At 34.3% G+C, this 17,902-nt stretch overlaps 1 protein-coding gene across 1 annotated transcript; it reads left to right on the forward strand.

Annotated features, from left to right (window-relative positions):
• The first annotated feature begins 4,023 nt into the window (after nt 1-4,023).
• On the forward strand, nt 4,024-17,824 carry LOC100372643 (neuronal acetylcholine receptor subunit alpha-6-like). The gene is made up of 6 exons (XM_002740966.1): nt 4,024-4,087; nt 12,174-12,328; nt 12,598-12,642; nt 16,250-16,359; nt 16,548-17,547; nt 17,660-17,824. The coding sequence occupies exons 1-6, from the start codon at nt 4,024-4,026 to the stop codon at nt 17,822-17,824; spliced, it is 1,539 nt and encodes a 512-aa protein (XP_002741012.1).
• Nucleotides 17,825-17,902: the final 78 nt, after the last annotated feature.

Here is a 17,902-nt window from a genome sequence, read left to right on the forward strand (position 1 = left end):
ACCCTACCGGTAAATGTAAATACACATATTTCATTGTGTGTGTGTTTTTTTATACATGTTCATATTTTTAATACCACTTTTCTTTAAAACATTCACAATTCACGATAGAGCAATTTACAATAGAGCGTATTTATACACAAGGGGATTAATATAATTAACTGTACATTATTGGACAACATATCAATTTCCAACGAATTCGTGTAATTATTCAAAGTTTGAATACAACGTGATTGAACATCTATATTAGCTAATGAAACAACATTATTTTTGTTGGGTATTATTAACTTTTCTTTCATTTTTTGCAAAGTAGATGGTTATCCTTGTCACGCTATATAGTCCCGGTTACTACTATATGATATACAGTAGTACATTTTAAACAATTTATATTAAATATCCTGATGTATTAGCAAAACCCGTTTGTATATATATAAAAAAAAAACATCATTGAAAAAAAAAACACGTTCATATGTACGATACTAAACACCATTTTGTTATCAGAATTAATACACACATCGTGTACTTTATTCGGGATATCGTCGTTGTAAATTTTCGACAGCACACTGTTAATTCAATTTAATTGGTCTTCAATAGAACTGTCAACAATTAACATACCAGCAGACACATTTATATATTTATTAACATTTATAATTTATACAATATTCGCTAGTTTCAAGGTAAAGCGCTACAGACGTCCAGCACAATCATGTGAATAAACAATGTATTTTACACTAGTTGTATACGTCGTTGTGGGTCCTGTATCGAGCACCACGCGGTGCGACGACTGTAGCGATTTAAGTCAAAATGAATTCGCATACACAACACGTATCGATTATCATTTTTTCAACACAACGATCGATATTTGAAGTGTATTGAACAAACAATGAATGTGTCTCTAAAACTGTGAGTATATTTGAATTTATCTCGACTAAGGGTATTTCTTTAACCCGTATCAGTGAGTACGTTTTTGAAAAAAAGTCACTAATCACCTTGTACGGGTCAAACTCGTAACTTTAGCAATGATTTTTTTTGTTCTAAACAAAATGTATTCGTTGGGCTGTAATTTTTTTTATAAACTATATATGTGACATGTACGTTATAGGCGGGAAAGCAGATATCAATGTATTCAGCTATATGACAAATATTCCATTGATTTGTTCTAATTAAATAGTTTCGATATCACTCCCCCAATCTAATTTGTCTTTGTAATCAATATGTCTGTTTAGTGTTAACTATTGACATAACGGCAAATATGTCAACATTATATATATCTATAACATTTGGGTTTTGTTATTTAAAATACTCTACAATGTTCGGTAGTTTTAAGTCAAGTCAAAGTAAAGTCGCATACACGAGAACTATTGATTCGCAATCTCATTGTTGTTGTTTTTTATTTAAAAATATATATACAATGTTATACGTTATTGACTTTAACACAGATATCAATTCATTCAACCTAATTAAACCACATGTTTTCTCGGCTTGAACTGTAGTTTAGAAAAGTTGTGTTTCTTGATTATTGATTAAGGCCGTTATTGTAAAAAAAACAACACTAATCGCCAGCATGATGTTTTACTTCAATCTACATTGTGCAATACATCAGCTATAGGCAGCAACATTATATGAAGAGGGTAACCCCATAATATCATTAATAGTATTAAAAGAGTTAAAACGGTTCGAAACAAATGAAAATTACTACACGAGTTCAACACATCTGATAATGGAGGGTTGAGAATTTGATATTCGGTTTATCCCATGTATTTATTTCGCAGCTACTGAAGGCTGAAAACTAACTTAGAGATCGTTTGTGGGCGCGTCAGCATTCAAGACATCATCGAGCGTTCTGGCTCATTTGCAAAATCGATCGGTGTGCGTTAACGTAGATTACCGTTAGTTTATCCTATTGGTATTAAGAAATATAGTTATTTCTGGTTTAGGAGATGTATTGATTACGTAATTACTAATTTGTGTGTGCTTTCAAACAGTTGCCGTGTCACAGTCCGTGACAATTCGTCACTAGACATGGGTGAAACAAATGTATGTGCGTGGAGAAATAAAGGTTGGGAGAATTTGAAATGACGTCATGTATGCGGCTTTATATCACATGTCTGAAACTACCAGAAATATTCGAATTAATTGTTAATAAATCAAGTTATATTTTGTAAAACCACCAATATTTTGAGATATTAGCTTATTCACCAACAGTTACCCATGATGTCAAATGGCCGATCTGTGTCCATGGACCAATCAGATTACCGGTATTTATATTACGTAGTATATAGACCATTATTACACAAATTTATTACACTGAACTGCAAGGATAAATATTATTATTCCTCAAGTATGAAACAGTCAATGTTATTGAGCAAAAGCAGTCACATTATATTGGCCTCTCCCAGCGTATTTCTTGCAAATAACTAATAATAATTTTGTGTGTTACTGGCCACTGATGTCATGACACCCGCCACACACAGATTGTTGCAGACGATAGCAAAATAAGTTGCACTTTCCAAAGCGTGTTTGCACTGATGAATAATTCTGATTTCAACTTAGAACGTTTGTTTTTTTGCTGACAGTTTTACCTCGCTTACTACCTCGTTGTTTCCCTTTGGGATAATAACATAGTTATTGTTCTTGGCTTTGGCCAATATTACGATTCGTTATCCCCACCGACCCCAAGTGGCTGTTTTTGGTCTCAGCCAAAATAACTGCCACTTGGGAACGATAATTACAGATATCGTCCCTCATGATTTGGGGGGGGGGGGGCTAATAACAGTGTAATATAATATAAAACAGGTAAAGCATTTCACTGTACTTCCAATTAAATGAGTGATAACATTTAAGATATAGTTTATAGTTACTGGGAATGTTATTTATCGGACACACTCCAATCTTATGCAGAGTGGAGTTCAATAAATTTACCAGATTTTAAAATTATAGTGTGCATTTGCTCAAATAATTTCTCGGCCATTACGATGTTTTTTTCACGTGAAAAACATATCCACGGTTAACTTAAATGATGGATAGAATTTGATTGATAGAATGCACGTTTTAAATTCTAAAGAAGTAGTTTTCGTCATGTTTATTACGAGACAGTTCAGTGAGTCAATGCTCCCGGGGAATGTCATCTGAATTACACATACAGTTGTTGTCGCTGTAAACTAATTCTCTAGTGTTGTAGACGTGCTGCAAATGTATTAGAAGTTAGACGTTCGAATACTCGCAGTATCCCCATATTTCTATAGTTTATATTCATTCAAATATTAAAAGCACACTCTCGTTGTCAAACGTTGATTATTTTCATCAAAATTGGATTTCGTCGTCTTATAAATTGGTGTCGCGCTTTTATGTGCCAGATACTCTCGTTACGCTATAGAGATTTTGACAATGCAATATGTAGCGACGACGTTTGTCGAGTAGTGGGTGTTTTGAGTTATTCGTTTATTTTAATATCCCAAGACGAACAACTAATTTGTTTCGACAGTATTCTTTGTTGTTGTTTTGTCTGTGCTCAAAACCAGAGAGTGTATATTTTGGCTGCAGAATAATCTGCGCCGTTTGAAACGAGAGGGTCGTCACCTGCTGCGCTCACGCGGGAATTGAGTCCCAAGCGACGATAACAAGATTTGTGTTGATAAACAATGATTTACCCACAATCCAGTGCGCTGGCAACCATGAATGCGAGTTATAATCTGTCCGCCATTTGCACTAAATGCCGACTTTGACTCTTTAGTGTCAAGCAATGTTTTTCATAAATACGTAGAGTTAAACCTTCTGTACGCGCAATAAGTAAGGTCACAATCGTTGTTATTATGGGACGCATATTCCGCACATGCGCGGCACGACGACCACCCATAACCATTTGGCACATAGTATCAGCGAATCGTGTAGACGATTATTGCAATGTATTATACTACATTATATTTTATATTGCGGCTGCGATTTTCTCATACAAGTATTATGTTTTACAATTCACAGGAGTTTTCAATAACATATTCAACATACCAGGACAAGTCAGTATTAACGATGAAGACAAAGTATGTTGTTGTGGCTCTATTGGTTTATCTTGAAATACACATCTACGTCGGAGGTACGTCATAGTTATTTAAATTTCATTTTATACTATGCCTAACAGTTCCCGCCCTCCTAAAATCGGTGTACTGTTCGAAACAGAGAGGTTTGTCAGTTTATTGATATCATGAGCCATCTAACAGAACAGTTCGGATTGGCATATTAGTTACCCAGCGACAAAAAATAAATTCGAAATGTTGATACAAAATCGCCGAACGCAATATCATTCTGGTATTCTTGGTATTCGTCGCTACGGCGCCTCAGAGCAATTCCGGTTTATTTAGGAAATACGCTGCTAGTGGATTTTTTGTTCTTAATTTATGGAAGATCAATTGCATATTGGGAAATCATACAACATGCCGAGTTTCATCTTTTATTGTATTTCTTCTAACCGATGGCAATCCATCTGGTGAGATCAATGGGCCACAGATATAAAAAAAACGGTGTATCAATAGAAAAAGAAAAATTAAACTACACTTTATCATGTAAACATACTAATTAGTCCCATTACAAGCCCCGAAGTCCGCCTTGATGTACAGAAGGAGTGGTATTTTCATTTAAGAAAGCAATTCTAAAACTTGGAGGAGTAAGAATATTAGTGTGTGTACATGTCTGCAAATGCGTTAAATTTATACAATGGTTGCATCTGTATGTCGATTTCAATTTGGTCAACCCGATGTATTTTTCAGTACAGTTTAGACATAAACTAAAACATGTTTACGAATTACCCGATTTTATTGAAATGTATCACATGAACCTTATATTGCGGGTTATCAATATACTTCACATTAAATTGATTTGGCATTAAATCCAGTACCACTTACGGCGACTATTTCATTTGTATTCGTTCTGCCATACGATCCTCTAAAACCCAATTTAATTTTACCGGGCGTATTTTTTTTATAGTCGATCCAACTGAAATAGAAATGCAGTAAAAGCAAAATTGAAAATGTATCTTTTGTATTTTGCGCCTGGCGAAGTCTGCTACATTCACGCAGAAACGACCTACAATAAACATATACTGTTTACCTATTGAACAATTGAAAATACTCTTACTAATCGCCGCTCTTTGATGAACACCTAAATCAACAATGTTACCGATATAAAAATATTTCGAAAAAAAAAAATGATGCCGAGTATTACTAAAAAGACGCATGTTTTACTGAATGCGAATACTAGATACTGTGAATACATTTCTGGATCTGTTCCTAGAAACATTTGGAAATAATTATAATAAAACATGGATCGCATGAATTCTGTAATTCGACGCTTCTTTTATCTATATGATTACAGATCTGTGTGTCTTCTTAGGGGGTTATATGCGATCGTGGGTACCCACTTTCCTACATAAAAAGATTTGTTTATTTTGTTGTAATTATATGAAAATGATATCGGAGTATTGTTAGTATTTCATATGGACATATACTTGAAACAGTGGGTGCCAAATACTGCTTGATTCATAATTAACAACAAAGCATGTGTGCTTCTCGTATGAGAGAGTATCATGTGAACATTTATACTGAGTGTTGGCGAAAAACTCGTTTAGTACGTTCAAATTAAATGTAATTATTGATCTCTAAATATGTTACCCAATTGACTGACATTTTTAGTATAAATCAAGTTCGAAGGTGCTACGAAATTAAAGCACCAATTACATATATGGTGAACATTAATATATGAAATCATATGAAATGTTACTAATATTGACTCCCAGTGGGTCAGATTGTATATCTTCATCAACTATACGCTTAAGAAATTCTTAGAAATTTAACCACAAGCTGACTAAATCTTAAAATTTTTTAAAGCTAGTCGTTTTCCACAGAACCCTTGGTGTAATAGATTGAATCGAAACGAAATTAGAGGCACGTTTACGAACATATAAACACAGATCACGAACAAGTATATGTACCCCATCACAGTGTACCACATAAAACTGTTCTTTGACAATTTCTGGTCTTCTAGTGTATGTTGTTTACCTAAGAAAGTCAAACATGTAGCAGATATTCATATATTCGTTGAGATTTATTTGTTCATGATCTTAAACAACCGAAACAGAAGCGAATGTGTATAGCGTATGATTGGAGGCCGCGTTGCAGCTCTCAAACAAGTCATATATTTGTATACAAACTAGATACGGACATTTAATTTTAATCACCGTGTTTTACTCTACATCACTGATTGCTGTTATTGTGTTATGCATTTCAAGCAGCCATACATACTCTATGTCTTATTTATTGAGTAAGATGATATTCATTGAAGATATGTATCATCAACATGTTAGTAGACAGTCTTCATAAAATGTTGTGGATAGTAGTATATAGCTCGAAGTTTATATGGTATTCTTGTGTTTTTTTTGTTTTTTTGGTGTTTTTTTCTAATCGTGTTCTAATATTCAATGGTGCATTGGGTTGGCCTGAAATCCCCTAGCCGCGTTCGAAAGCAGCATAGACCTTAATGTAACGTCACGTGTGCATTTTTGATGGGACTGTATTGAGTACCCACAAGACCCAACTCACCGTCCACGAATCATTGAACAAGAGTTTTGCCCTGAATGTTTACTGTCGTTAGTACAGAAAGTGGTGACTTGTTCCAAACAGTCAACGGCTGAAATAAAGGTTGTTCTCTTTCTAGTGTGAAGTTATATAAACTGTTTAGCTGTTTACCGTTTACTTTGGCCATATTTTAGAATACTAGTATACAATAACCGAATGATTGGATTGATAGCGTTGGATGTAACACCCATTGAATACTTTCAATGTCACCCAATAGAAATCCATGTCATATTTATTTTCACAAAAAACGAAAAATATTAATGATTTATAATATCACATTTTTTTATAGGATTCGAGGAACTGTATGTTTGCCACAATAGCAAATTTAAATATTGTCGGAAGTTTAATACATCATTCGTCCGTTTTGGTTTAAAATCGCACACACATGTATACATCCCTTCTTAAGTCACCTTCAAAGCTATATATCAGTACTCGTACAATGGTTTTCTCGAAGAACTGCTTGGCGATTTCTCGCATTACATTTAAAAGACATGGACAGTTTTCGTGGAAGATCGGTAAACATGTAAATCCCTAGAACTATGAATGATTAAACTATTCGAAACCTGACAAGGGACTGTATACAATATTTGAGAAGCCCATACCTGTAAGCAAATGATATTCAGACAACATACGCGTCAGATGTAATAGTATTTTCAACGCTATGATAAAAACTTTCCGTTTTCAACATTGTGAAATTCTTTCGTTTTTGGGGAAAAAACTCTGAAAATGATTTCGAGAAGAAAATTCAGAATCTTATATTAAAAATCACGAAAAGTATTACCTAAAGGTATTATTATGCACCCATAAATAATTTTCATAATTACCGATTCCACAAGAATATTACAGAAAAAAATTGCTACATTCTTTAAATTTTTGCCTGTTATTTGTCTTGAATAATGAATGAAAGAAGCTGAATGAAATTACATCCAGAACACATTATCGTGAATTAAAATGTAGTTTCGACAGTCGAAAAATTAAATTCATTGTATGAAAAAAAGCACTTATTATTTTATCGAACTGATATTAATAAGTTACTTTGTGTGCTGCAGAAATAACGCTTTTATGTCTTGGCAAATCACAGTCCAAAAAGATCATACACGTGCAAGACCAGACAACAATAATAAAACGCACATACGCACTGCACCGATTTTAGCATCCAACTTTTGAATTTTTCACAGTCTCATAAAACAAATACTGAAACACGAGTGCTCATGCAAAAATCACCACCAAAAGACAATACTGGGATAATAATGCAGGTATTTAGTTAGCAAAAATTAATTCTATTAATTAAAAATCACGGTTGATATGCAGACAATGCAGAAGGGTGTTTATAATGCCACGATCAACCCCCACCCGAGAGATTGCAATTGGCAAATAACAAGCTGGACATGTAGATATAACCTTAATGTAGCGGTTAAGTGGGATCGATAGAGAATCTTTTGATTTGTTCAGCTTTGTCAACATCGATACTAGTGTGCTTGTACGAGAGATGAGAAATACGATGTCAAAAGTGCTACCCATTACTAAAATTGCTTCATCTTTTGAACCTTGCCCGATTGGGGTTGATTCGATTTTTCCAAGTTTCCCTATTGATTAGAAATGCTTTTACTTGGAAAAGTAATTAGTTGTTTTGTAGAACAGTTATCCGACCAGAATGTATTGTATACGTAACATATCACACACACACACATAAGTATGCTTAGGCATTAACCAATCAAATTGATTTCGGCATTGGTAGCTATTATAATTATTTTTTTTAACTGTAAAATATTGCTTCTTATGAGATAAGTAGTATGTATTTTGTCAAACTAATCATTCCACTATTTTAGTAGTAACGATTTTCATTTTCGGCTACAAAAACGTATCTCAGATACAGTACATAACTTCTGAACGTGCATTTAGTATGCAAGTGTCGAGTTGTTTATTCTTTTACTATAATTGTTCATGAAATTGTTCACAGAAGCAGGATGTGCCAACTCTTGTGGAAATATCTTACGCAGTTATCGAATTGTCGTCTATGATTTGGCCATCTGTATAGTTTTCTGTGTAATTTCTACATTGAAGGGTCTTACCACTAATAAGCACAAATGGTTATTATTAATTATTAATGCACAGTGCATTTTTACCAGTGCCTACCTTCTTCCCAGGCTTGTAATTAATTGACAATCCTGATTTTCAACTGATCTCTAGATTTACTCAATTGTGGGTGTAAAATACAAAATGTTAAAAACGAATCTATTAAGCAGTAACGCGTATTTCTTTTTTTGCTTAGCGCACATATCCCGTTAATTTGTTAATTACATAATTTATTTTCAAAAACAATTTTAGAAATCATATAATTAATCAAGGAAAACACATTTATTCGCATAAAAAGATACATTATGTTAATTTTCACCAGAAAAACGAATACATTATTAAAAACTGCCGGTAAATCGACATCATCCCTGTTGGGAGTTTCTATTTCTCCGTATTACATATTCAACATTTTTTTTTCTATTTTTGTATGTATCTCTATAATGAGCAATTTTCCTTGTACTAAAGAACTGTTTTTTCTTCAGTAAATGTGTTTTAATGTCGCTGAGTAATGACCAACACTATATGCAGTATCAAATCTGCGGTCTCCAAGCAACGTAACATCTCTAATGAAATGGTTAAGAATGTTATCCTAGTTTTATATCTCCCACTCATCCCATGCCCTGGAGATATTACTTAAAATACTGGTGTTGTGATGCTTGTAATTAGACAATGTTTAAGATGTGATGATCTTAAACATAAATATATCAACGCAGTTACCGGTAACAGTTGCTTTTGATAACAAACTATTTTCGAAAATCAATTGACATTAACATTAACATTTCTCAAAAGACCCAAATTATAATTAACTTAAACTTGTGTATTGTTGAACTAATAATCAAAATCAGAACCAGAACTTGAAAGACATTCACGAAACTTGCTCAGTATATTCTGACGAGTGGAATTTATAAAATATGAATATTTTTTCAAATACTGCTAAAAGAAACTTTTAGAATATAAATCTTATTTATGTTTTTATTTTATTTAAACAATGTTACTCTGTATCGAATACATTCTGTCGCAATTCATTCAATGCAATGGCATTTAACAGTACAAAGTCTTTTTGGATTTATCAGTGTCTTCAATTTTCAATCAGTACGACATTTTTCATTTCTGAAGCCAAGTGAGATATCTGAAAAAATCTAAATAGATGAAATTACTTATATTAGATGAACTAACGAGTCCACACTCAGAGACATGTCTGTACATAATCACAATAAAAGGGTTCACTTGTCATCTGTCATTCAAATATCAGAGTATGTATTAGGAAAGCATGGAACAATTTAGGTAACCTATAGATAAGGTAGTCTGACACAATGCACATTACGTTTAAAAGAGTAAATACATGATTGGCAAAGTCTCACCAGTCAAATTACCAACGCAAGTTGACGTTATTTTAACGTGACTGCCGGCTGCACTGCTGACATACTAAATATACTGATGTTCTATGTTTACAGTTGACGCCCATTATACATCTTCTGCCTCATCGTATTCCCTCAATGTACCTGTAATATTTTCAAATATTTATAAATAGCGATTAGGCGTAATCATATTAGAAGTATATTGTCGATAGCTATCTGGTAAGTGACTAGGAAAGAAAATAAACAGCTATGTTTATGAGTATTCTATGAGTATTCGCTAAATTTCACCATTCACATAACATTAGTTTATTCGATCCGACACAAAGCTGGTTATCGAAGTATTTATATATATATATGGCGGCAATAACATACCTGGATCTAAAATGTGTGACATCACGTAAATACATAGAATCACATAGAAATCACATATCAATTACACAGCAATAACATAGCAGTCACAAATCAATCCCAAAGACATCACATAGCAATCACAAATCAATCACAAAAAAATCACACAGCAATTACATATAAATCACATACATATTAAATAGTAATCACAAAGCAATCACGAGGAAATCACATAGCAACAACATAGCAATCACAGCCAGCACATAGCAATCACTAATCAATCACAAAAAATCACATAGAAATCACATAGCAATTACATAGAAATTACATAGAAATTAAATAGCAATATATCACAAATCAATCACATAGAAATCACATAGAAATCACATAGCAATCACAAATCAATCACATAGCAATTACATAGAAATCACAAAGCAATCACAAAGAAATAACATAGAAATCACATAGCAATTACATGGAAATCACATAGAAATCACATGGCAATCACATAGAAATCACATAGCAATTACATAGAAATCACATAGAAATCACATAGCATTCACATAGCAATCAACATGAGTATTTTAGATTCCACAGAGCCGAATAGTCAGACATAGAAGTTATAACTCTAATTGGAACTATGATACCTTCCAGCATTTCTGTTTTGACATTTGTATTTGCATTTGCCATTGCATTTCTAAGCACACTGCATTATCAATGTTTATACTAACCTTATTGAAATTGTCCCACACATCTAAAATAAATAGGAGACCCTTTAAGCGTAACCACTTAACATTATAAGGTCAAATTCACTGAATTGTTTTGGGATTTTGCATTTGAAACGATAGATAACTTATTCCCCGGTAGATAACCTCATTATTCTACATGTTTTGAAACATACATAATATCGCTTGTAATCCGAAAGGTGAATCTTCTCAGAGCATTTATTGACAGTTTTGTGATTGAAAAATCACCTTTAATCTGCCATTAAGATTAACCTACATCACCTAGATTTATGCGGGAACGTAATTAGTTAGGAACAGTCACACGTCATTTAAACTGTTCTTGATGTATAAGGCAATATTTCAGAGTTCGCTCATGTCTCTCTTATGTCGTCTGTTTAATCAACTTCTATTTCTATAAAACGACGTTCTTGATTTATAGATACCGCTAGCTCCGTGATTATATTATGTTATTACGGAAAGGGCGCATTCCCATTGGTCGATCAATACCACGTGCTGTCCGTTACGGAAAGGGCGAATTCCCATTGGTCGATCAATATCACAGCTGTTCAATCACCAGACGATAACTTGGCAGTGTTCTGTGACATTGGACTAACGTATGAAATGGAATCAAATTAAGCGTGCATTTGTAATGTTTTACCACATTTGTGAAAAAAATCCTTCATGATTCGCTGACGCTATGATATCCTGGCCATTTTCACTTGCAAAATAAACATGTTTGCAAAAAGTCGTGTAGTTCGCTAACAGCACGCTCGATATGCCGTTGCACATATTTTGAATTTGTTCGCCATTCGCGGTTTTATAATTGGCTCTGCACTGCTCATTACTAGTGGTAATGCGTCCCGTCCGATATTGCACACACTTGTCCGGGTATCACATAATAGCGGCCAACGCGTCGCCCTTTAATCCCTAGGTAGTATGATGTGACTTGTGTGCGTTTCTCGTCGTATATAGTAATCGCTTCAAAATTGTATTTTATATAAAAATTACATTCCGTCATATACATTTATAGTTCATGTATATTGTAGGTGATTTACCAGTTGCACCCGAAGATATGCTTCTAAAGGATAAGCATATATTTACTAAGGAAGGTACTTACAACCACTTCGTCAGACCTGTTTACAACCCAACTGACACACTTCCTGTTAAGTTTGGATTGTCTATAACCCAGCTTCTTGATGTGGTAGGTGTTTTTGTCATTCTGTTTAAACAACTAGTTGGGGATTTTGTGCATTAAATCATTGTGTATAAGTTTCCAATGCACAAAACCTCAAATAAAGTGTTGTTTTTGTTCTGTTTTACTCTCGGATACAGATTTGAGAATAAATTCAAAGTGTTATATTTCGGTTTTAACGAAATACCCCCTTGCGCACGTTGTATATTTCAACTCTCTTATTTATTTTTTAAAGTACATATTATGATCAGTTCCTTTCTTTGTCTTAATTCCTCCAGGATGAGAAAAATCAGATTATGACCACGAGCGTTTGGATGAAACAGGTAAGTTTCTGCGCTGGTTGGTATGGTGGGATAATTTGTCACGTTAGTACTATTCCATGATTGATTTAAATAAATCGCGTGGTGTAAATGCGCCAGTTACGTACTTGCGTTCAACGAGTTCAGTGACGGACAGGATGACATTGTATAAGGAGATAACTCAATATACCACAACCCTATATTGAGAAACATGTGAAAAGTAAGGAAGCCCTAATTAGGACTAATTTAGCCAGGTAATTCCGTACACAAATCAAACCCTAAGACACTGTGTTGTCTCAAGAAATATTATCTGCAACCCTGTGTCCCTAAGATAAAAGGTTTTATAATGTATTTTTGTCGAATTTCCGTGTTTGTTACCGAATCCAAAGTGTTATACTCATAACTAATGTAACATATTTGGGGAGAAGAGATTTTCATGCATGCAGCTGCCCTGAACCAGTTTGCAGTTGATTTGTTACCGATGTTGTCAGGTTAAACATATGCGATAAGCAACACGCCGCAGTCTGGTAATTGACATGTATTCAGATAGCGGCCTTTTCTTTGGTTACGTCATGCATTGGGTTATTACATTTATGAGACTCAATTGAAAGATTTAAAACCATGCATTAAATATGTATGCGTCATTATATGCGTTGTTTGATATGACAATGCACTCACATAGTTAACTGAAACTTCAGATCACATATCCGTCCAGTGTTTTTGTTTCCTTGGAAACGGGTTGTTAAACAAGTAACCTAATTCGCATGTCTTCGATCTCTGTTATCTAAGCTTTGTTTGTTTGATGAGACAGTTATTAACTTTTCAGAGCGTTGAGAAGTGAAATCGATATTTTTCACGAAAAAAGAAAAGAACAAACTTAATTGCATCCTGCCCGGCATGCCAATCAAAGCGATGTGATGTCGGCCCGAGATGTTTACATTGCTGGGATTTGTAGGAGAGGGGAGTGTGTTTGTACAAAATATACCTCGATGATTATAACTATCCCAACTCATGAAAACAGATGCAGTCGATGAAAATATTTACATATATATATATATATATATATATATATATATATATATATATATATATATATATATATATATATATATATATATATATATATATATATATATATATTATATATATATATTATAGATACAACTGAGTTTGAAATAGTCAGTCAATATTGTTTAAACAAAAATCTTCTATGAATCGATAGAAACATGCAACCCATTATAATATCTACCAGAATGCATCGGGGTTGTTTACGGAACTATTATTGCAATTAAATTCATTTACGGGGCAATAAATAGCGCCTTACGACTGCTATTAACGTAAGAAGTAACATTGAAATGGCACTGTTGTTAGGAACGTCATCATTCGCATTTTGTTATTATTGTTATTTTTCCGGCTTTAAACTACCGCACTATGCGCTTTACGTGGTAATCGTCGTTCTTTTGAACGCAATAAGGCAGTAAGTTTCGTAATATATGTTTTATCCCCACAACTAGTCTTAAATTACGACCAAGCTCTACGCATAATTTGTTTTATATTTACTAATCTGCCTGTAAATTTGCACGGGGCAAGCTCCCTCAAAAATTATTTTACCAGCTCAATTTAGTTTGTTATCAAGCATAAGTTGCATATATCAAAAGAAAGTATTAACAATTGAATCTCAAATTACGTATTGTCAATATCATAGGCTGTAACAATTGGTCAAAAGTTAGTCTAAATATTCGAAAAATGAAGTCTTCTCAGCAGTAATTGTTCAATCACCTTTCAAAAGTGAGTTGATTGTTGACATTTGACATACAGGGGACAGCCATCTTCAATGATTTCACATGTAGCGTATAGAGTAATCTGACTTTATAACAGATTTATGCCACTTTAGTAATCACAATAGTGTAACATCCTGTAAATGAACTTTTAGGTTACTGCAAAATACTTTATTTTAGCTGGAATTAATTTTCACTGAAAAGACTTTTGGGTGTTTTGTGAGGAATTTATTTTTTAATTGATTTTTGACAAGTTGAATGTAAAATATGGGAAAAAAAGGTATATTTGCTGGATTTTATTTTCACTGCATCATTTCTTCAGCGAAAATAGCGAAAATTAATTCCAATCGAAAATAAAGTATTTTACACTATTGAACGTGCACTATAGATCAGTCATAGCGTGTGACCTTTCGCTACATTTTGATTTTGAAAATACACTCTGTAAATACAAGCTTGATTGTTTTGATTTCAACGACTTGTTTGTCCCGCAATTTTTATTTAGAGGGTATTTGAAACTTTAAATTCTGAAAACGTGCAGTCTGTTAACTGTTAACTCAATGAATAACCCCCCAAATAATCCCGAAAACGTTAAACAAACACATTCTATCGGTTAACAGAGAGACTCACACTGTCTCTTAATCTTAATTTACATGTTACGCCAATTAACATTTCAAATCATACCTCTACAGAGAACGTAACGAGGTCCTCAATCAAATTCAATCAATATAATATAAGTTTGTATTCTACGGACACAAATCAGTCAAAGTTACCATCTCTGTATCGAGGAAGTGTCCCAAAGCAATGCATCTTCTTGGATGACTTTCGCTTTTAGTTGAATCAAATCACGCGTTGTTTTGCTACCGAATAATGTTACATATGTTAGGCATGCAAAGGAGATGTAAACCACTTAGATTGTATTGTTGCTTACATATTTCTCATTTAAGACAAATCAATTTTGAAAATGTCATTTACAAATAAAATACTAGGACTGTTAAGGCATCATGTCTAAGGATAAAGCATCGCCATATCTAGCCATCTTGTTTATCACTAGTGTATTTATGAGTAAACATGTCGATCTAGACGAATCCGATTGGCTGATATACTTAGTTGTTTTAACACTCATCTAGCGGCATTTTTGAAACATCTACCTTTGGTAATTTTGCATACCAGGAAAGTTTTTGTGTATTTTGAAATGTACAGGAGTGAATAAAACGAGTAAAAAGCAAAAACATTATGTATTATTAACTCACCATTGTAACCCTAATACCAGCATAGATTCTATCTAACCCAGGCATTTTTTGGAGAGTACAAATATTATATGAGCACCATGTGTTTCTAGTAAATTCAATATTTTCATTTATTCGCTCTGAACATTAGAAGTATGAAAGCAGCGCGCTCAGATATTCTTGAAAAGACCTTAAATACTTTATCCCAACCTTTTAATATGAAATCGAGTGATAAAAATCAATCAAACAAAACGAAAAATTGCGTTACCGGCATATTATTGCGTATTATAGCTAGTTAGTATGTGAAATGCATCGCAGACACATTAAACTCGCGTACCATTATATTTATATTACTGAAATAAATGATATAGAAAACAATATTTAACAATATAAGCTGGCAGCAGAAATCTACTCGTAATTTGTATTATTCATGTCACATTTCAGAAGGCAGAGACGACACTTATGTGTAGCGGATGTATATGCACAGAGTAGGCATCGCTATTTTCGTAGGTTTAAATGTATGTTCACAAGATAGAACAGAAGCATTATTATGTACGATACAGCGAAAAGAAAAGAGCTTTACAAGTCAAGTATAATAAAACTCGATTATTCTTTAATGATTTATAGGAATGGAGGGACTACCGACTGACATGGGAGCCTGCACAATACAGTAATCTCTCAGCAGTCTCATTACCCGAGTACACGTTGTGGTTCCCAGACATCGTACTGTATAACAAGTAAGTGCCATTGTTCATGAATAATTAATTACTCAGTTGTACGATGGAACAGCGGATATACAAGACACGTCTGTATTGCATGTTACAGTGCCTTCAGATATGTTCCCATCTCGACCGCTTTGATTGCACGTGTTTTTTTTAAATATAATAACCCTATTACGTAGTAGATTTAATTTTCTTTGTTTCAGTGCCGATGGAAACTACGGCTCAACTATGTCTACAAAGACCACAACCAAAGCCAGAATATATCACGACGGTACCGTCTTTTACGCGCCTCCTACCATATTTAAAAGCCCGTGCAAAATCAACATTGAGTTCTTTCCCTTTGACGAACAACGTTGTACATTAAAGTTTGGTTCGTGGGCCTACAGCGGACAGGAGTTACTGTTGAGTTTGATGAGCGATGAAGCAGAAAAGGAGGATTTTTGGGAGAATAGTGAATGGGAGGTGATGAGCGTTCCAGGGAGAAACTATACGATGAAGTACGATTGTTGTAACGAGATATACTCTAACATCAAGTACGTCGTTATCATCCGACGTCGCTCGGCGTTCTACGTGGTGAATCTGATCATTCCGTGCATGATAATGTCTTTTTTGACATTGATGGTGTTCTACCTCCCACCAGACAGCGGGGAAAAGGTCAGCCTCAGTATCTCCATTCTCTTAGCGCTCTCCGTATTTCAACTGTTGGTGGCAGACATCATGCCGCCATCTTCAATAGCAATGCCTCTGATTGGCAGATATCTCATGTTCACAGAAGTTCTCGTCATGGTCTCCATCATAATCACCGTAATTGTTTTGAACATTCACCACCGATCAGGGGTCATGCACGACAAAATGCCCTACTGGGTGAGGAGACTTTTCTTGGAGATCATTCCCGTAATATTGTGCATGCGGTCGCGCCCGCGTAAACGGAAGTCGGGGGATGGCGTATGTGAAAACAAGAACGCACACGAAATGGAGTCTATGTTGAAAAATGACTGTACGAACTTGATAGCATGTGATAAAAATGGATTAACTGCATCGACCAATGAAGCGGACACCCCGGTGACCAACACAGGTGTTCATAAGTGTGGGCGGTGTCAGTCACACGCGGTACTCTGCGAGTCGAAGAACACAGATGCCAAAATACTGGAGGAAATACAAATAATAACTAGTCATATACGGAACGAAGGTGCTTGCAATGAGGTACGGTTGGATGGTGATTATGCAAATCTATATTAGCATTGTGGTTTGAAGATTAAAATAAAATATTTTTTTTTTTAATCAGTCTCAATTGCTTTCTCATGTTGTTTTGCAGATTAAAGATGACTGGAAACTTGTTGCCATGGTTATTGATAGGATTTTACTTTGGATATTTACGATCGCAAACATAGCGGGCGCTTGCTCCATTTTGCTTGAGAAGTCGCGGTCGTCCAGCGCGGCAATGGACATTTCAGTGGACCCGTACACGGAAGATTACTAGAATACGTTCATTTAATACGTATATATTACAATTAAATTTTGTTTTTCTTTTAAAATATTTTTTTTCTTCAAAACTTCA

Source organism: Saccoglossus kowalevskii, chromosome 16, assembly GCF_978046115.1.
Source record: "Saccoglossus kowalevskii chromosome 16, keSacKowa6.1, whole genome shotgun sequence".
NCBI lineage: Eukaryota > Metazoa > Hemichordata > Enteropneusta > Harrimaniidae > Saccoglossus > Saccoglossus kowalevskii.